General features: G+C 36.3%; 1 protein-coding gene across 1 annotated transcript; it reads right to left on the bottom strand.

The window, feature by feature from the left end:
* Positions 1-3,926: 3,926 nt before the first annotated feature.
* LOC121416900 lies at positions 3,927-18,130 on the bottom strand. The gene is made up of 4 exons (XM_041610427.1): positions 17,822-18,130; positions 11,556-13,135; positions 10,927-11,122; positions 3,927-4,252 (listed from the first exon to the last, which is right to left on the bottom strand). Exons 1-4 carry the CDS (start codon positions 18,123-18,125, stop codon positions 3,927-3,929), a joined length of 2,406 nt encoding a protein of 801 aa, XP_041466361.1. The 5' UTR covers positions 18,126-18,130.
* Positions 18,131-21,754: the final 3,624 nt, after the last annotated feature.

Here is a 21,754-nt window from a genome sequence, read left to right on the forward strand (position 1 = left end):
TTCTGATTAACTTGCATTTCGCGTTGCAAATACGGTGGAAATCGGAAAATTCAACCTATAACCTCACATTGCATTTTGGTATGTCAAAAATTGCATCTCGTTAGGAAAATTTTCAAAATTCATGGTAGATCTCACTCATTGTAGCAGGTACACGTTTCGCGATCAGCTGGCGAGATAAAAATGGCCAGAATATATGTTTACTGTGAGATCGCACTTCTTGGTTCAAGCACTTAAGCCAGACACGTATGCTATTTTGCCCCGTGTTTTTACAGAAAAGTTAAACGGATTAACATGGCAATAACCACCTCTCAGAGAGATGGTTATGAGAAACCGTATTTTGCGCGATGCAATTTATCAATAAACCGCATCGCGTCTGTTTCTACAGGAAAGTTATCAGGGATTCTGGATACTTAGGCGGGTAATACCTTTTAACAATTCTATGTAGAAACATGCCATTGATATATCTTTTTAGGTGAAAAGAAAAAAGAGACCAATTTGGGAGTACTATTTTCCCCCCTTTTGGGGATATTTCATTTCTTCTAGGTGTGGTACCCTTTATTCATTTGGCCATGTGAAGGCTATCACACATTTTGAGTTTAATCTTCGAAATTTGGTGTTCATTAGTTTGTTGTCCAAACTCTGTCTTACATGTAAATTTGTTTATAGGAAGATTAACATAATATTTATGTGGAGTGCAATCATTGATCTCTTGTGGAGTCGCACAGTCACATGTATTCATAATATGGTGCTTTTATGCCATACCTGTCAATACTCTTTTGTACTTGAACTTATTAGTAAAAAAATGTTTATTAATGTCGTTGAAAGCAATTACACACAACAGATTTAACATCAAGTTTATTGTATTACAAGTATCAGGTTTGTATGCAGAACAGTGGTTTTGCCAAGTACTCAATCCATGTAAAAAGCAATATGAGAGAACAGGTTTATTCTTGGAAATGTTAGCCTTCATTTGTTGTGTTTTTCAATCAAACTCTGTCTTGATGCATGTTTACTTTTAGATAACAAGATTGACAGAGTATAGATATCAACGAGTAGCTAAGTCATATATATTAATAACTTATGTGCTTTAATTATAAAGTCTATACTTGTGAATACTCTGTGCCATTTATGCTGTACTTAAACTTCTTATAGTAAAAACATTTTATTGACGTTCTTGAAATAAGTAACTGTTTTCATTTTTTTTCTTGTGTATACTTATTCCATTATTAAGCCTACCACTAACCCCAGAGATATGCTGTTCACCAATGGTCTACCATTCACTGTACTTTATTGGCCTACTATACATTGCACATCGTTGTTCTACTGTCTACCATTCAGTGTAAACCATTGGTCTACCATTGAACTTGTGGTCTATAGTGTATGACCAATGGTGTTATTTGAATGGTTGACTAATAGTATAGTGTGTATGACAGTGTTGTATGGTAAATGGTAGGTCAATGGTGTACGGTGTATGGTAAGCCAATGGTGTATGGTAAGCCTATGGTGTACGGTGAATAGTAGTTCAATGGTGTATGGTAGGCCAATGGTGTACTGTAAATGGTAGGTCAATGGTATACGGTGTATGGTAGAATGGTGTAAAGTGAATGGTCAATCAATGGTGAATGGTGTGTGGTGTACGACGAATGGTAGTTGAATGGTGTATGGTGAGCGGTGAATGGTACGTGAATGGTGTACGACGAATGGTAGTTGAATGGTGTATGGTGAGCAGTGAATGGTACACGAATGGTGTACGGCGAATGGTACGCGAATGGTGTACAGTGAATGGTGTACGATGAATGGTACGCGGATGGTGAATTGTACACGAATGGTGAATGGTACACGAATGGTGAATGGTACACGAATGGTGTATGTTGAATGGTAGGCGAATGGTGTATGGTGAATGGTGTAAGGTAATTGGTAGGCCAATGGTGTCCAGTGAATGGTGGCTGAATGGTAAATGGTAGGCCAGTGAATGGTGGCTGAATGGTGAATGGTGGTCAATGGTAAACCTGTCTATAGTGGCCATATGGTAGATCAATGGTGAATGGTGTTTGATCAATGGTATATGAATGGTAAATGGTGCTCATGAATATGGTAATAGTAAGGTCCGAATTATTTAAATTAGTTTGAATGGTATACCATTGAGGCTTGAATGGTATACCATTGGTGTATGGTGGGTGCTGTGCGAATGGTATTCCAATGGTATATCAATGGTGTATGATAAATGGTAGTCAATGGTATACCATTCAATTTTTTTTATAAGGGTAAATTGCCTCTTTTATCACATCTATCAGTAGATCATGTGTTCTTTCTATAGGAGGGCATGTAATACAGATTTTCAAAGAATACAAAAACTTCAATCTGTTAAAATTCTTGGTGTAATCGTCCAATACAATCTAAAATGGGACCTACATATCATGGAAATCATCAAAAAATGTAACAGGAAGTTGTACGTGTTTAGGCTTTTGAAGCGATATGGGCTGTCTCTATCGGATCTGAAATTGGTATACATGGGCTACATTTGTCCTGTTATGGAATATTGCACCCCAGTTTTTAATGGTGGGCTTACAAAGAAACATGTAAGAAGTTTAGAGCAAATTAAAAAAAGAGCTTGTAGAATCATGTTGGGCCCAAACTACACAGATTATGCCAGTACTTGCCTATCATGTTAAATTCCTACTCTGGAATACAGAAGGGAGAAACTCAGCCTGGATTTCGCAATATCTTTAACCAAACATCCAACATTCAGTACCTGGTTACTTCCTCCAAAAAACTTAACCATCAATCTCCGACATACTCCTAGATATCAGCAATACAAATGTAAGACAAATCGATTTCGCAATAGCCCCATACCATATTTCATAGATCTCCTGAATAAAGACATGCCCAATCAATAAACCCATTGCTCATTAAAAGCAATACCAGCCTACTTGCAATATCAATTTTTAAATGAATGAGGAAATCAACTCTTATTTAATATCCATATATTTTTATTGATCTTTTACAAACGTTTACGTATTTGTTTTTTATTATTTTTAATTTACTATTTCCTCATTATCTTATGTACATGTATATAAATTTTCTTTGCCAAAGTATTCTTGCCTATACACATATTTCTCATGTCAGTTTTTACAAAGGTTACTGTTTTTTAATGTTTGAAATATGTAATGAGTCTTTTTATTGTTTTTACTTTGTCTACATGAACAATTCAGCCATTTGGCTGCGACTCATGTTTATAATAAACCTTGAATTGAATTAAATACATCATGGATATAGAGTTGGTATCACCATAAGATAAAGGAAAATATATTTTTTGGGTAGTTTATTGTCCATTAAAGGAAAAGCTGTTCACATATCGCATCACACATAAGGTTGTCGCTATGCCAACGGGAGGATGTCCATATCATTAGTGATTGCAATATTCAAATGTTCATAACTTTTTCATTGTTTGTCCTATTTTTCTCAAACTTTCATCGATCTGTTTCTTTGATTTTTTTGTGTTTCGACACAAGCCTACTCATTCCAAATGTTTTTTTTTTTCATTCCCGATTAAGTAGCTGAAATGTTAGCCCTGGTGCTAATTAGTTGCATGGGGACTTCTTGTAATGTGAACGTGTTGATTTACCTGTCATATATTTTTTTATGATAATTCTAACAGATGATACATATTATTAAGAAAATCATAATCCAACTCTATCAACGCTAGATTTTGTTCTCTCATCACATCCAAAAATTATCATTAAATAGCCAATACACACATTACATTCTACTAGTACATGAATAGAACAACTGCTTTGGATTGACACCATAATACAATAACATAAAAATAAAGTGTACTGTATTATGAACACTGTTTGTGAATCAAACTACTGATTTTGATTGATGTGTGTTAGTTATAATAACAAATAAATGTTCAAACCAAGAACCTACCATATGCGCTCCATCATCTTCACATGTCTGCAGCATTCAATGAGATTAACCATGTCATCTTCGTCTGTGCATATCACCCGAGTCAGATTGAGCTCAATCAGGTTCTTGGTACGTCCCTTGATGAACAGACCCATTCCTCTTATTGTCTCTTTAGATACGCGACACTTCTCTGATGGGAGTGATAACGGAGTGCAAAGGATAATGTGTGTGAGCTTCCGTCCTCCAGCCCGACGAAGACCAGCCGTGATATGGGCTATGTCTCTCTCTGCCTCATCGAGTATGATATCCATATATACCAAAGGAGGGAGTGATGAGATCAACCCTTTACAGCACTGTGACGTCACTCCATCAGTTGATAGATCTGTGATGGATTGTAGCTCAGGAAGAGATGGAGGGAAACTGATAGATGAGTCTAAGATGGTGAGACGGTTCAGTGAGGTGAAGGAACTCAGACAGGACCATATTCTCGTAGTCATCTCTGGAGACAGTTGACAGTTAGTTATCTGAAGAAAGAATGAAAACAAATTTGTGTATATATTAAAAATAATGTTATGTTAAATGAATAATAATTTTATTTTCAAGCGTGATTATTCATTATTTAGTGGGTGGATAGATAATACAGGTAATAACAAATTAAGTAGTATATATCGCTAGTTAGTAAAAACAATAACGGTTTATAGATTTAATCTTTAGACATCTCGAAAGTTTTATTTCGGCGAGAAAAATGTAATGTCTTTATTTCGAGAATATGTTCTGCCCGCTCTGTCACACGTTTGATATTTATTGATTTTACATTTTTGCATTCGACATTTTATAAAATTTCGTACTACTCTCTTCATATACTTCTTGCTTCAACTTAAAAAAAACCTCACGATTTCTCATGTATAGTGAAGTTCAGATTCCTATGTTTCGTGTCATTGGTAATTTTGAATTTTGTTAGAACCGGATGGCTTATGTCTGTTTTTTGTTATTTTAGCGGTTACTTAACGTTTGACATTGAGCCCTAGTTTAAACCAACATGACGAAATGATTTTGAACTATCGCAAATTTATTGTTAGTTCTAGTTTACTTGCGAATCCCCTTTAGTTACGAGGATACCTTGGTGAAACCCCCTCAAAAGAGAACAAACAAAATGATAAATAAAAAGATAAATATAATGCGTGAAAAAAAATATCGTAAAAGGTATACGTTGATTCCCTGGCGCAGTTAACATATCTCGAAGGGGGGGGGGGCATATTACAGTGATTGATAATGTCTACGCATGGGGTAGTCAAACTGCCTAACAGTTTTACAAGAAAAAATACCATGTCAAAAGTTTATTGCTAGAAAGCCCCAAAAATGAAAGAAAATTATTGCTGGATGTTTTTTTTCGGGGGGGGGGGGGGATGGGAGTTGTAACGTCATACTTCCATATGCAAACAACTTTCCTACGTATCGTGTGGTAAAAAAAGAAGCTAATGTCATTTTTCTGAAAACTGAAAATGGTTGTTATTGTACCTTTATTAAACCAATAGACTAATCAATTTGCACCCTTTTAAAAATGAACAGTAATGGGGCAGCTGCTCGTTTATGACGTCATATGTGCAAAATTTTATGGCTTAATACTAGGAGTGGGCTATAAATGTGTGATTTGGGGCTTTAATGTTGCAACATTTTTTTGTGTGTGTTCGTTTGAGCTTATCTCAACATGTAATGACAATATTTTTTGTCTCGGGTCCAGGAAAAAAGTGTACCGGGCCAAAATCCAAAATGGCCGACAACCCCCCCCCAAAAAAAAAAAACTTATTTTTTGCCTCAATTATTTTATTTAGTGGTTTTTTACTTTGGTTTTGTACTGTCTATTCATATGTTGTTGTTTTTTTTTTTTTGGGGGGGGGGAGGGGGCAGGTAATTTGTTTTTCCTAAAAATAATACTTAAATAAATTAGAGTTATAAGGCGATTTATGAAATTTACCAATTTTTAAAGCACGTTTTCAGCCCAAAAGTAGGTTTCATCGTTCTGTAGTTCTTGGATATTAATTTTGACGATACCAGTTGAACAGTAGCAAGAAGCTTATGTAGCTACATGTTTATTTTTGTATGCTTATATTCCTCTAAATTGGGGTTTAGGGATATTTGGGAAATATATCATATCAAATAAAAGAAATTGTCATTTATCCATAGGGGTTATAGCGTACAATGCACTCTACATAATACTACATTGTATATATCCATGCATGGACCACCATGGCATATAACATGTTTAACAAGGCCTGTATATAGAGTCATAAAAAGGAGCTCATGAGATTACGAATTAGATTGCAAATTGTGAATTTGGTTGCTTGTCAGCTGATGTACATGATTAAACCAGATGCAACGTAAATTGCACATAAATATGAGATGTAGGGTAAGTGTAGGTAATTGGAGACCGTTAAGCTCATTTGCATAATTTACATGAACATGGAAAATGACACACTCTTGAAAGGTTTTTTTTCCTCTTCAGCAACTTCTACTCTCTATTTGATAACAAAATGGTTAACACAAATCAATTGATTAATAAGATGAGGATTAATGACGTCATCATTAAAGGTCTCTCATTACCTACATGTGTAGGTAATGAGGGACAGTTACAAACCATGTTATTTGCAAGAAAACTTTAGTAAAATGGGATTGTCATGCTCAGTTCAAACACTTTTCTTACAGAAATACATGTAGCCAATTATTTTAACATCATTTTAAAACAATATGAACTAGATGTGGTTAAAAATATGTCTTTTTGTTTGCAATGATAAATGATGCTTTAGGCTTAAATCCTAAATGTTCTGAAGTGCTTTAAAAATAACTTTTCTGAAAAAAAAGAAAGGAAAGTAGGCCCATATTTACTCTCATTTCTGCAGCCATTTTGTAGATTCGTTACATAAAATAAAAGATGCTTTGTCAAGGACTTTCCTGTGACACCTGCCATTCAGAACAAACAGTCGCCATGTTGGTGTCCCCCATTAACTACACACATTATTGGACTGACCAGTTCATTGTTGCCACAGTATCACCCATACACAAAACACAGTGGCCGTTTTTAGTGTTTATGTGGCTAGCTCACTTACAAAACTTCCTATTGGAAGTACTTTTACCGATCACCTCTTCACTATGCGAACACGCCCCAACATTCCTTGAAAAATGAATTTTTACACCAGAGAAAAATTTGAAGATGAAAATATCATACCTTGACCTATTTCGAAGTTTTTTGTTGCACTAAATGACGATCTGTATCGTAAACAAACAGAGTGATCTTGCAGAAGTATTGTAGAAACTGTAGATGGCGCTATAACAACATTATAGCCAGGCGCAGGCAGGGCAGGATAGTTTCAGCTTCAGTGGTCTCCAGTTACCTACGGTCTCCAATTACCTACACTTACCCTATATCATATGCTACAACACATTTTAACCATACATGTATCTTCTTCATTTGGAGGTGTTTTTTTTTACTTGGATGTGGTGTCTAACCAGCCTATGTTTATGGGGTCAAGTACCATGGTAATGCTGATCAAGAGCCAATCAGAATCAAGGTTCCGTGCAAGTTACCATTGGACGGCAAAATTAAAGTAATGGTAAATTTTTAAGAGATTGGACCTGGAATAGCTACAGTGTAAATGCCATAACGTGGGGTTGACTATAATTCATCGTTAATGATATTTACGTCTCTCCGCCCCTGAATTAGCATATTTGACAAAATATACAATTTCCGAGACAAAACATATCTTCAATTTCTGAGGCATGTAATTCTAAACCTAATTCTATGACACTATAGTTTACACACGTATGTATACAGGCCGTGTTTTATGTCATGGTGGTCAATGCATGGACCTACATGTATGCAGTGCAGTATATACCGTACATATATATAGCCCGAATGGATAATTGACATTTTTTGTTTAATAAGATATATTTCGCAAAAATCCGTAAAACCCAAAGTAGAGGAAAAAGCAATATAGTTATTAAAGGAAGCTATTTGTTATTGTTGAACTTGTATCATCTAATGTCCAAGAATCCCAGGACGATGAAACCTATTTTTTTTGGCTGAAAAAAAACTCTAAAAATGTGTAAAATTTAAGTGAAATTACCTTCTAAGTCAACAAATAATGGTTTGAAAATATCTGTTGTAGGAAAAACAAATTGCCTTCTAGCAAAAACTTATAGACACCAAAACTAGAAAAAAAACACCAAATAAAGAACTCGTGGCCAAAACTATGATTTTGGGGGGTTGTGGATTCTGGTCCGGCACACTTTTTTCTCGGACCCAAGACAAAAATATTCTCATTTCTTGTTGAGACACATTACAAGGAAAAAAAACTGTTGCCATATTGAATTGACACAAAAAACATTTTTGACCCATAGCCCACTCCTATTAATACTCTTATTCATGTTTTATGGAACTCGCTCGACCTTCATCAATATTTTAAATTGTTTTTTTGCTATTAAAAAAAATCTTTAGGGTAAACTTTCCATTTAATTAAAATACGTACGTATTTAGAAATATGCTACAGTGTATTTAGACTAAACCCTGCATGCGAACAGGGGGCTAATTATTGCGTTTAATACAAATACTTTTTTTTCCTAATGGTGGGATCATATTATTATGAATTGACTGAAATGATTGTTTAATGGTAATATCATTAAACTTCAAAGCAATCAATGCTTACCTTCACCTCAAACGTCGTTTCGAAGTTGAAACACCAACCATTAAGAAATCTATATAATAGAGGAAAAGGGAAATTTATGACCTATCATTTTGATGGGGAAAAACATGTCGTCTGACACATATCGAAAGCCGTATAATCTCTAAAGCTGTTTTAATTTTAGTAACGAAAAATGTTTAATAGATATCTCCCATCACAAAGAATTACCCTTTAATAGACCCCTTCAACGTACATGTATACTAATACCATCTCTGTTAGCTCCATGCTAATACTATCAAGCGGGAAATGACCAGTTTGGCCTCTAATTCATAGAGTTCGGTAAAACCTTGAAACGTTGTGGTCAAATGATTTACATGTCATGATAATGCAGTATAATACAGATTTAGTTTTACCTTGTAAGGTCCAAGGTTTTTTTTCCTTGCAGTACGCTATGTAAGCTAGTACTATAAAAAAATACGATTTTCGAAATTTGGTCAATGTGTAATAAAACAAAAGAAAAAGAAGTGATGATATTAATTTACTGGACGTAATGAGAATGATCGGTAATATTTTAATTGCTTTACTTATACTCTTCACTCTTTAAGGCAATCGTTAATTAGAAAATCGTGGACGCAGCTGCAACTTTAAATGCAAATGATTATTGATGAAGAGAAGGAAAACAAGCTATTCTGAGAGAGACTGGCAACTTTCTATAAACTGTACATGCTGTATCGAAAGACTTTTGGTGGATTTCAATTTGCCTAATCCTTGTAGCTAAATCAATTTTAATATAATCTCACGTCTACTTTAAGGTCAAGACCACCTCAAAAGAAATTCATTTGAATCAATAGAGAAAAAATATCAGACAAGCATAATACTGAAAATTTCATCAAAATCTGATAAAAAGAAAGTTATGACATTTATTCTAAAGTTTCGCTTATTTTTCACAAATTAGTTGTATGCACAATTTAGGCACATGGAACTGAGAGAATCGATGATATCCCTCACTATTTCGTTTTTATTGTTTTAATAATACATTATTTCATTTTTTAAAGACTTGACGATCTTGACGAAACCATAAAATGTTAAACAATGATAATTCATTATGTTCAGAGAGAAATGAACCTTTGTTTCACATGAAAATGAGGAGAAAATTAGAATATATCTCATATTTTTCATAAAATGAAATACAAAAGAAATAGTGAGTGATGTCATCTATTCCCTGATTTGCATAAAGTTCGGGATGTGCGTACATGTGTAACCGCTTTGTGAAAAATAAGCGACATTTTCAAACGTCATTATGATAGCTTTCTTGTTTTACATCGGATTTCGCTTTTGATAAAATGTTAAGAGTTGAGCTTGTTGTATTTCCCCCTTTTTATTCAAATCAAAAGAAAAAAGTTTATTCGAATAAGAAAACAAACAATCCAACAAGCATAACACTGGAAATGTCATCAGAATCGGATGTAAAATAAAAAAGTCATGACATTTAAAAGTTTCGCTTAATTTCACAAAACAGTTATATTCACATCCCTGTATGTATGCAAATGAGGAGACTGATGACATCATTCACTCACTATTCATTTTGCTATTTATTGCATGAAATATTCCAATATTCTCCCTTTTGGCGTGTGAAACAAATATTAATTCTTCCCTGAACATGTGCCATTAGCATTGTTTTAATTCTATATCGTTCAATCAAGTTGATCCTTATTGTCAAATCTGAAAAAAAAAATGAAATATTGTATAATTCATACGATGAAAACAAAAGGAATAGTGAATGAGGGACACCATCGATTGACTCATTTGTATGTCACTGAGTTGTGCAATCCCTGTTTTTTTTAAAAATTAGCGAAATTTTGAAATGTCATAACTTTCTTATTTTACATCCAATTTTGATAAAATTTTCCGCATAATTCTTGTTTTATTTTCTCATTTCTGGGAAAAGTTGCCTTTAATGTAATTCTTATTGTCTAAGAAATAACAACCCACTTTAGTTTCAGTTGAGCCAATGATGCCAAGAATGCAAACGACTCGAGGACTTCAACAGGACATTTCTTTTCCGGATGTAGAGCGTTGTCATGGTTCTGCAATATAAGCATGTTCGGGCCCAATCTATTTTTTACGAAAAGCAGCATCGGTCCTCCCTCTGTCTCACTCTTGAAAGGACTCTTCAGTGGCGGGAATGATGACGGAGTGTCGCGAATGATTATTCGTTCGAGCTTCTGTCCTCCAGTCCGATGAAGACTAGCCGAGATATAGGCAATGTCTCCCTCTGCATCATCGATAGTGATATCGATATCTACTATGTCTGTCAAACAAGGGAGCATCGAGATCAGACCTTTATAGCATTGTGACGTCACTCCCTTAACTGATAGGCTTGTGATGGATGGTAACTCAGGAGGAGATGGAGGGAAATCAATAGATGTGTCTGAGATTGTGAGAGAATTTATCATCGGGAATGATTTAAGACAGGCCCATAGTCCATCCGTCAAAGCGGCTGTCATGATAGACTGCTCAAATTGTACACTAACAACCTATTAAGAAGATGAAAGAAACATTGAAATATGCAGCATTGGAAGGAAATTAACCAGTTTTATTTTTTATGGTAACTGAACATTCAATGCGTATTATTTAACCATTCAGAATCATTGAGTATCGAACCATTTATTTATCATTTCGCATAGGACTGCGTCCTCCAATAAACAGACAAGTTAGTAAAAATACCCACAATACTCAGCTGTTATTTTTAAAACTCGGATTTGTTTAATGTTCGATCACAGTATTTGGTTCATCAATTTATGTAGTCGTCTTTATCTGTTAAGCTATTGCTGATTTACATCGGTCAATGATGCGCTATTAGGTATAACAAAAGTAAGCCTATATGGTATGATATACCAAATACGAAGTATAACATTAGAGGGACTTTTATGGACTTATTTCTATGGCAATCCTCTGGCATTAGATTACCTTCTGTTTCAGCTCACGTGGAAGATTTTGCATCCCAACAATAGTATACACTGTTGGTGACTTTAATATCATACGCTGTGACGTCACACACCTTCGTAACAATGATGACACATTCCCATCGTTGACCCCAGACTCTGATGAACAATCTAGAAGAATACGATATCGCTCACTTTCAGATAAATACCTATTTGTAAGGACGCTCTCCATTATTCTAATGCTGAGATTGCTCTTCGTACCAGAAGCAAATCGAATAAGATTTTCATATTCACCAATGTTTGCCTTTATATCTCGCAGCACTTGGTCTAACTTACTGAACCTAAACCACAAAAGAACACGGTTTGTTTTATCAGCAAGATACTTTCCAGCTGCATGTTCTTGAGCAAGTTTGTGATAAAACTCAATAGTAGTTATGGTAGTGGAAAATGCTTCGTCAAGTTGTGGAAGGCGTCTGGTTGAAACAACAGTCTTTGAGACAATTCCTAGGGCGCATGCCATATCAAGAATAGAGGGAACTCTCTGAAAATCACAAGACGAGAAAACTAACTTCTTAGCATCATTGAGCAGACCAGTGAGAGCAATTTCTCCCAGTTTCAGTATTATTTGGTTTAGTTGTTCTTGAGTGTTTATCAAGCCAGGTGTCCGGGCATTTGCGTGGAGCATTAAGAATACGTTAACTTGGTCGAGTAATGCTGTTTGAGTTGTAGTGTCACGCTGAAGTAGTTCTTCAGACCACAAGTGACAGACCATGAGGCAAAATAGCGGAGTTTTTACTAGTTCCTCAATAAGGGGTTGTTCATCGAGGTAAACTTTCAGACCATCCGCTTTCATAGGTTTCTGAACAGAAGTAAAGAACCTGTCAATGTAATCGCGTGCGTTCTCTCGCGCGAATCCTTCGATCTCCATCTTTGTATACACCCTTGGTAGATCCCCTTGACTAAAAATGTCTTCTAGGTGAGGTCGTGTTGTTACAATAACTCGACATTGTGGAAACATTTCACTGCGGATAATTCTCATGATATTGCTTGACGAAGAGATACCAGCATACTCATCGAGCCCATCTAGTACAATATGACAGATTCCCTGATGTTGTCTGATGAAACTCTCTAGCCCCTCTGGCGTCAGATCGTCAACATCACTCAGGAGTTGTGATATGATAGCTTCTCCGATCGATGTACTTTGACTTGTGTTTCGAAACTTGACTACGAACAAAAGTGGCAAGTCTTCTAATCCTGACCCTTCCTCTCTGTGAACCCAGTCGTGTGCCATCTTAGCGACAGCTGTCGTCTTTCCTCGTCCAGCCAGAGCCGAAATAAGGATTCGTGTTGGAAGATTCCCGTTTACCTTTGCTGAAAATATTTTTCCAACAGAGCCTTGAAGTATTTGTTTTGCCTTAATATCTCTTCCACGGGCATTCTTTTTTACCATGGTAACAACGGTGTGCATTTCTTCAAACTCTGCATAATCATCTTTGTCCCAAGGTTTCATTTGAATTTTACATAGCTCATTCGAATATTTGTCCTCCAAGATTGTGCGACATTTTCGAACAGTCAGAGATTCCGAGATCTTCTTACTGTAGGTATCTGGAACGATATAACAAAAACCTTGAGCAGAATGAGTTCAACCACGTGATATCTGCCCTTTGAAATAGGACAAAGAGCTGATTCGGAATAAGAGATACCTGTGCGGGCCCTTTTTCCATAATTCAATATGATAGTACACAAACAAGAATACATACCAAAGAAACAATCCTTTGACATGTTTGAGGAAGGAAAAAAAGAGAAAAATATTTTTTAACGAAAGTTCTTGCAAAATATTTACACTCAGCGGTAGATTAAAAGTGGGAAATAAGGCCGTAATGCAGATATCTAATATTTTGGTCACATTTGCTCTACGGCGGCCGTACGGCGAGTTGAAAACAGCCGTTTTATTCATTTTTATTCAAACCACCTCTATTTAGCTCGTACAAAAAGGCTGTTTCGACTCGCCGTACGGCCGCCGTAGAACAAATGTGACCATGGTATAAAGCATATTTTTTTAGTACATATCGAATCCTATGGGACACTAACTGCGCGTGCTTTCCGCGCTTGTCTACCACTCTATGGAAATACCATTGGAAATTTCATGTTTTGTTAACAATTTTGTCATTCCTGAAAAAAGTTCCCACTTTTTTATCCCTAGTTCCAATGATATAATACTGATGATATCATATTATTTCCATTAAATAATTGAAATTTTTGCAAAGATGTTAATTACATTCGCGTTTTGGGGTCAAACACATCCCTTTCATATCAAAAATAGGATGAAACTCAACGTAAAATCCTACTTTATGTCACCAAAAGCGATTTCCCACTCGTTCCCATTTCGCTTGATGGTATCGTACAGCTTAGTTCCCATGAGTCATTGTTCAGTTTTTTCTAAACTTTACGATGATGTAAGAATGATGTTCATTGGTCAAACTTCGCGTTTTAGCTTTAAATAAACATGAGTCAGACCACATTCCAGCCAATGGCAAAAGTTGTCATATTCGGGCCGGGCGCGTACTGTACCTGATATGCAGTGCAGCAGGCAGGGGCCACGGCCGCCGTGTGTTAAGGCCCTAAACCGCAAATTGCACCCAAACCGCAAATTGCCGCCTAAGCATGTAGAATATTAACAAGGACCGTGCGCGCATTAGAGGCGTGAACACAGAGGGCGGCAAACATAAATCGCAGAAGAATTGAGGTTGAAGAGTGAGGAATTAGAATTAGGGCGCTGATCTCATTTTTATGAGAAATGTTTTTGTTGATACACGTATGTATTTATTTATTTGTTTATTTATTTATTTAAATATTTTACCAGGGTGCTCATTCAACATAAAGTTGGTCTCCCATGGGGCCCTAAAAGGCTATCATTATTGTTCTTCTTGTTTGTTGGTTTTTGGACTTTTGGTTATGGCGAGAGTTGGGCAACTTGGGCTGTACATAGTGCCGATTTTTTTTTGTGTTTTTTTTTTGGCGTTTTTTGTGTATCCCTAATTCTCCCCTAGTATAATCTAACGCCTGTAAGTTTAAGCAAAGGAAAAGGAAAAGGGGAGAAATGAAAGGGGGAAAATAAAGAAAGAATCGCTATAAATATTTTTTTAAAACATTTATTATAATCTTTTTAAAACTTAAATACAAAATGTTACGAGGGTAATGAAGCCATGTACTCATATTATTATAGTCATAATCAGTACGAAATAGTAGTAATAGTAGTAGTAGTAGTAGTAGTAGTATGAGTAGCAGTAGTAGAAGTAGTAGTAGCAGTAAGAGTAGTAGTAGTAGTAGTTTTAGTAGTAGTAGTAGGAGTAGTAGTAGTAGTAGTAGTAGTAGTAGTAGTAGTAGTAAAGGAGTAGGAGTAGTAGTAGAAGTGGTAGTAGTAGTGGTAGTACTAGTAGTAATAGTAGCTTATTTTCAAAAAATTTTTAAAATTTAATACTAAATGTTACCAGGGGAGTGAAACCACTCATCCAAGTCCTTCGTTATCATTGGTATAATCATTATCATTATAGTCACAATAATTATCATTATTGGCAGCAAGAGTAGTAGTAGCAGTAGTAGTATAGTTCTAGTAGTAGTAGTAGTAGTAGTATTAGAAGTAGTAGTAATTTATAGTTTATTTAGTTACAATTAACCAACAATATAAAGTTAATTTCTTTGAAGAGATTTTGGTATTGAACAAGATACAAAAACATGGTTTACTATTATATTCATGTGCATTTTTTTAACTTCTGTGCAGCCCTGATTCCAACAGCCAAAAATTATTGCAATTAAATAATTTGAAATCCAAAGTTCCTTTATCACCATTCAAGAAAAAAACATGTTAAATTTAGCATTCTGTTGAAATGACAGCAATCGGTGGCCTACCTTGAGAGAACAATATTTTCATAATTGAGTGACTGTCCTTTGAAAGCGATAAGGGCATGTCATCCGAAGTGATTGACTGTATAAGTGATTCGTACTTCAAAGCTATATTCCATGATGAAAGTCACGACTATAGTCCCAGTTGTCATATTTCAGCGGGAGAATACCAATAAAAAGGAAAATCTGTGGTGATATTGTCATTATAATTACGTTTATGTGAACAGTTTGCTGATGATATTCAAGTTCAGAGAAATAAAAGCAAGTAGCAAAAGAATAGGTATTGATGCGTTCTTGTTCTTTTATATCAATTTCCCTGTCCACCCCTTTCTCTCTATTCTCATCCTATAACACATACATTCAATCACACATACATAAACACAAACACACAAACAGGTACACACACACACACACACACACACACACCATCATTTTGACAAAGTATCAGACAACTATAACATGAAAACAACAAACTTCGGTGACATATTATAATAGGCATTACGTGAATTACATGTTCCACACAACTAAAAAGAAAAGGAAAAACAAAGATAGAAGAACAATGAATTCATGTTAAAAGATTTAATCACGAATGCTTAAAGGACGAACGTGTAGCTTTAAAACTCTTCAAAACCCACTGTAATATAAATATCCAAACATCAATACTGACAAGTGATTTTCTCACCCTGAAATTATTAACAAGAGCCCCAGGGGGCTTAACGCTCACCTGAGCTGACGGATATTCAGCTGATGCAAGCTCCCTTGTTGCAACTAGGAGCATGGCATCAATTCGAACTGTGAAATCCTACTGGACCTAAATTGAACTTGGGTCCACAGGGCCCAATGGCAAGACCCTCAGAAGTGCCATGAGCAATTTTTATTCCTCAGCTTACAAGCTGAGTATGTATATGTATGAGTATGTTTATGTATATTTGCATTGCAAACATATAAGAATCATATCTACAAAGTTGGGATAAAACTGGAACATGCATTTCAAAGAACAAAACAAATTATATTTACCGTTGGAGCACCCCACCCCCCCTTACCCCAGAGGGGGCCATCCCAGGTATTTTCAGGAATAATTTCCATTCTTCACTTATGAAGGTATTTGGACACAATAAACTTACTCCTATACTTCTGGATTAGAAGTTAGACATTTACAGAGTCTTGCCCCTTTGGGCTCTCCCACCCCTCCCCCCAGGGTCCCCGCGAGGGCCATATTTACAATGTGAATATTATCTGTGCATCCCCTATTCATGAGCACAATTCCAGTATCAATATGGGATAAAATTTGACCATCAAATTTGCAACAGAAAAAAATATTTTCCCCCTTGAAATGCCCCACCCCCAACTCGAAACCCCCACAGGGCCCCAAGGGGGTCATCCTAGGAGCTGTCATTAAGAACTCTTAATTTTTCACCCAATAAGATTGTATGCATGACACAACTTCCATTTTTGGAACTGGAGAAGGAGAAGTAGAAATTTACAGTTTTGCCTCTGGATGCCCCCACAGGGTCCAGGGGGTACCATTTAAATACATGTGCGTCCCCTTCCCCTAAGCATGATTTCAGCCAGGTTTGGATAAAATTTGACCATCTGTTTTGAAAAAGAAGAAAAAAAAGGATTTTCCTTAAAGTGCCCCTCCCCCAAATGTTAAGCCCCCACAGGGCCCCAAGGGGGCTACCCCTGGATCTGACATGAACAACTTTTGTTCTTCACCTATTAAGGTGTCTACCTACATACCAAACAACTTGACTGTTCTACTTCTTGATCTGAAGAAGAAGATTTCTGAAATTTACAGGGGGCTGCAGGTATCCCTTGAACAACTTTGTGTCCCCTACACCTAAGCATAATTCCTACTAGGTTTGAATGATATCTGACCATCCATTTTGAAAAAGAAGAAAAACATATGTTTTTTCCCTGGATCTGGAGAAGAAGGGAGAAGATGTGCATTGCTATTGAGTAAACAAGACTAAACTTTTTTTTTCTACAAACTCAGGCGGCAATTTGCGGTTTAGGTGCAATTAGCGGTTTAGGGCCTCAACAGCCGTGCCCTAGCGTAGCCCTAGCGCTAGCCGGGCAGCGCTTGTGCGACTGTGCGTGACCCGCTGAGCATTGCCTCGCGCAAGGGGTCCAAAAGGCGTAAAAGGACTTGATAAGGGAAGATTTTGTTTTATACGCTCTAAATATTTATCTGATGAAACTGGAAAAGGTAAAATTTTAATATTTATTCTAAATTGATAGTTTGATGCTTCCAGGAGAAAAAAAAAATATGGATAGAGTATGAGTGCTTGGCAGAAAAATCGTTCATTTAAACTACGACAAAACAAAGATATTCATGTTTAATTCGTTGATAATTAATATATTATTTGGCCTAAATTATATTTTCACCTTGGGTAGTTAACGCCTCTCTGAGATAAAGTTCAGCAAGCCTGACTAGATTAGCATCAATAAGAGCTTGTTTCAGCCTAAGATGCTGATTGGATGGATCTACTCTCTGTCTCCAGTCACACAACATGTCACGTGTTCCCTTACACGTGACCCGTCCTTCGAGTCTGTTAGTCTCTGCGTATCTATTGATGGCTGCAGTGTTGAATCCTAGTGTACGTCCCAAGGCCTCCATCTGTTCACCGGTCTCGATGTCTTCAGCTAGCTTACAAAGAAGCTCATCTGGAATATATCCTTGTGTTGCCATCGCTGTAGTATAATAGACATAACAAAGAACAATAATAATCTAATCGGAAAATAAAAAAAAATATATTTGTTGTATCCGTCAATTATTGTACATTTTTAAATTAAGTGTAATTAAGTGTAATTTATTTCAATAATGTAGATCGTCTTCAAAAAGCTTGGCGATTCTGTGTTATTTCTGGGTGATGTATATCTCCATCGTGGGATTAGAAGCCAATTCAATTCAATACGGTCATTACACAGCCAAAAGGCTGTAATTGGCATGCTTACAATAACAGGCTCACAAGTAATACATGGGTAAAACATCAAACAGGTATACTGTAAAAAAATGGGTAAAGTTTTAACCAGCACGAGGGTAAGTATGACTGGGTCCAACCAATATGGGGCACTATTCTACCCAATGCGGGAAGCATATTGTCCTGTAATGTTACAAAAACAAGCAGCAGTCACTTTAGAATGGGCACAATTTTCATGACACTGGGTGAATAAAAATTCCCGAAAGAAATGCCCAACATTGGTTGTACACATAGTTACCATCACGAAGATTTTTTTTACCCCATGTTTATTAGAGTTTACGTGAAAGAATTTGTGATGTACATATATTCAAATTCAAAATAGGATAGATATCAATTGGAGTAATACTTAACATAACGAAAATCAAGTCTTTACAATGTATTGGAAAAAACGCCATTGCAAACCTATAATTCAGTAAAATTTTGGTGAATACAGGTCGATTATTATTATATAGATAAGCAGCTTATTATCTCATATGTATTTTCTCTGATGCATTGTGTGCTGATCAAAAAGCAGGGGGCTCGTGCAAAAAATTGAGTAATAGTAAGTAGGATTGACCCAAATATCTATATCATTATTACGATTATTGTTGTTTTATTATTAATTTCGTTATTACTATTATCAGTGTTATTATTGTAATTGTTATTTTTTATACACTCTAGTGAGTTAAGGTTACTCCTATTGCTTTTCATTATTACCATTATTATTACGAATATTTTTATTATCATTTACTAATATTAAAACATCATCATATCTCCATTTTATTTTTTACTTTATGCTTCGAAATCCTGATTTTTCTCAGTTTCATTTGAATTTGCATAGCTGTGTTGAATATTCATCCTCGAAGACTGCGATATTTTCTAACGGTCAGAGACTCAGAAATATCCTTACTGTAGATATCTTGAATGATAAAAAAGGGCCAAAATTAGTTCAACCACGTGCTATCCGACAGTTGAAGAATTGAAATAAATCAACATAAAATAGGGCTTGACTCGTTGCATACATTCTACAGAATATAAGGAGGTGATCACATTAGTGTGTACGATGCGCGTCAATAAATCGAAAAGCTGTCGAAATGTCGTTTGTTATAATGAGGGAGATGTGTAACACAGAACGTGTTATAGTCTACTTTATCAAATGAAACTAATAAGAGCCAAGTTAGTTCAGGTATTCGAGATCATCGACCCCTTTTTTTTGCCAAAAAAAGGCTCCCGCTAAAAGGGAAAATTACTGAGTAGAAGCAATTGTCTGGATTGGTGCATCCATTATGTTGGGGGCAGACTGACTGGCATTGTAACGTTGGATCTACCTCGGCTCGAGAATCACTGCTCCATGCTATCGATGCACGTCGTGACCGACCGCGACCGGGTCCCGACCGTCCCGCCTTGGGGCCATTGCATGCAGGCATGTCTGCATATGGGAATGATACGATGTAATATCGATGTGGCAGATACATGTATGGCAAGTTCCGACTCGGAGTCCTCGTAAAAGACACAGTCCGGATCTATTCTAAGTTAGTTTAGTCACTTGGCTGATTTGCTTGTTTGTTATGTTAAAACAGTATTCCATAAGTCCAGTACATTTTATTTAAGGCACTTGCCGGCTTAAAACGAAACTCAAATTTCAATTTCATTTTATTTTCCCAGCGTGTTGTCCCATTGAAGACAATCTAAGAGAATACGATAACGCTCACTCTCAGATAAACATTTATTTATTTGTCAGAAGCGTCTCCATTATTGGAATGCAGAGGCCGTTATTTGTGCCAGCAGCAAAACGAATAAGATTTTCATATTCACCAATGTTTATTTTAATCTTTCGCAGCACTCGGTCTAACTTAGAGATCTTCCAATTCAGCTACAAATGGCTTGTTTTATCAGCGAGGAACTTTCCGGCTGCGTGTTCTTGGGCAAGTTATTAGTAGAATTTGTTTTGTTAGTTCGAGGAAGGCGAACGTTTGATATAGTTGTTTTCGATACTATTCCTAGTTAACAAGCCATATCAAGGACAGAGGAAATCTTCTGAAAGTCACGAGAATCATTAAGCAGACTAGTGAGAATGGTGAGAGCAACTTTACCCAGTTTGTGGATGATTGCGTCGACAGTTTCAGGCGTGAATAATCCATCAGTTCGTTCATTTGCGTGATGCATTAAAAAAACGTTTACTTTGTCGAGTATTGCTGTCTGGGTTGAAGTCTCACTGTGGAGTAGATCTACAGACCATAGGTGACAAACCATGAGGCAAAATAGGGGTGTTTTGACTAGTTCCTCAATAAGTGGTTGTTCATCGAGGTAACATTCCAGACCATTTGCTTTTATAGGTTTCTGAACTGAAGTAAAGAACCTGTCAATGTAATCGCGCGTGCTCTCTCTTGAGAAACCTTCGATTACCATCTTTGTGTACCCTTGGTAGATCTTCTTTCCTGAAAACGTCTTCTAGGTGAGGTCGAGTTGTTACAAGAACTCGACATTGCATAAACATTTCCCAGCGCAGAATGCTCATGATATTGCTTGAGGAAGAGATACCAGCATACTCATCGAGCCCATCTAGTACAATATGACAGATTCCCTGATGTTGTCTGATGAAACTCTCTAACCCCTCTGGTGTCAGATCGTCAACGTCACTCAGTAGTTGCGATATGATTGCTTCTCCAATCGATGTACTGTGGCTTGTGTTTCGAAACTTGACTACGAACAGAAGTGGCAAGTCCTCTAATCCTGAACCTTCCTCTCTGTGAACCCAGTCGTATGCCATCTTGGCAACAGCTGTCGTCTTTCCTCGTCCAGCCGGAGCCGAAATAGGGATTCGAGATGGAAACCTCCCGTTTACTTCTGAAAATATTTTTTCCAACAGAGCCTCGAAGTATTTGTTTTTCTTTAATATCTCTTCTACGAGCATCCGTTTTTACCATGGTAACATCGGTGTGCATTTCTTCAAACTCTGCATAATCATCTTTGTTCCAAGGTTTCATTTGAATTTTACATAGCTCATTCGAATATTTTGCCCTCCAAGATTGTGCGACATTTTCGAAAAGTCAGAGATTCCCAAATGTTCTCACTGTAGCTATCTGGTATAATAAACACACCAAAATGATTTCAACCATTTGCTATCTGACTCCTGGAGAAATATATGAACATAAGATATGGAGGGGACAAATGCTGACTCAAGATAAGTGGACGTTTTAGTTGTATTTAAAGTAAAAACAATATTACAAGTTGAAAACAAATAAAAACATGCTAAAATTTATCAAAAAAGTTAATTAGCCCGTGTGGAAAGTAATTAGATGAATGTAGTTGTTTGTATCAAGGCTTGTTGCATTTATAATTCAAAATGTCAAGGGAG

Source organism: Lytechinus variegatus, chromosome 6 (genome assembly GCF_018143015.1).
Source record: "Lytechinus variegatus isolate NC3 chromosome 6, Lvar_3.0, whole genome shotgun sequence".
Classification (NCBI taxonomy): domain Eukaryota; kingdom Metazoa; phylum Echinodermata; class Echinoidea; order Temnopleuroida; family Toxopneustidae; genus Lytechinus; species Lytechinus variegatus.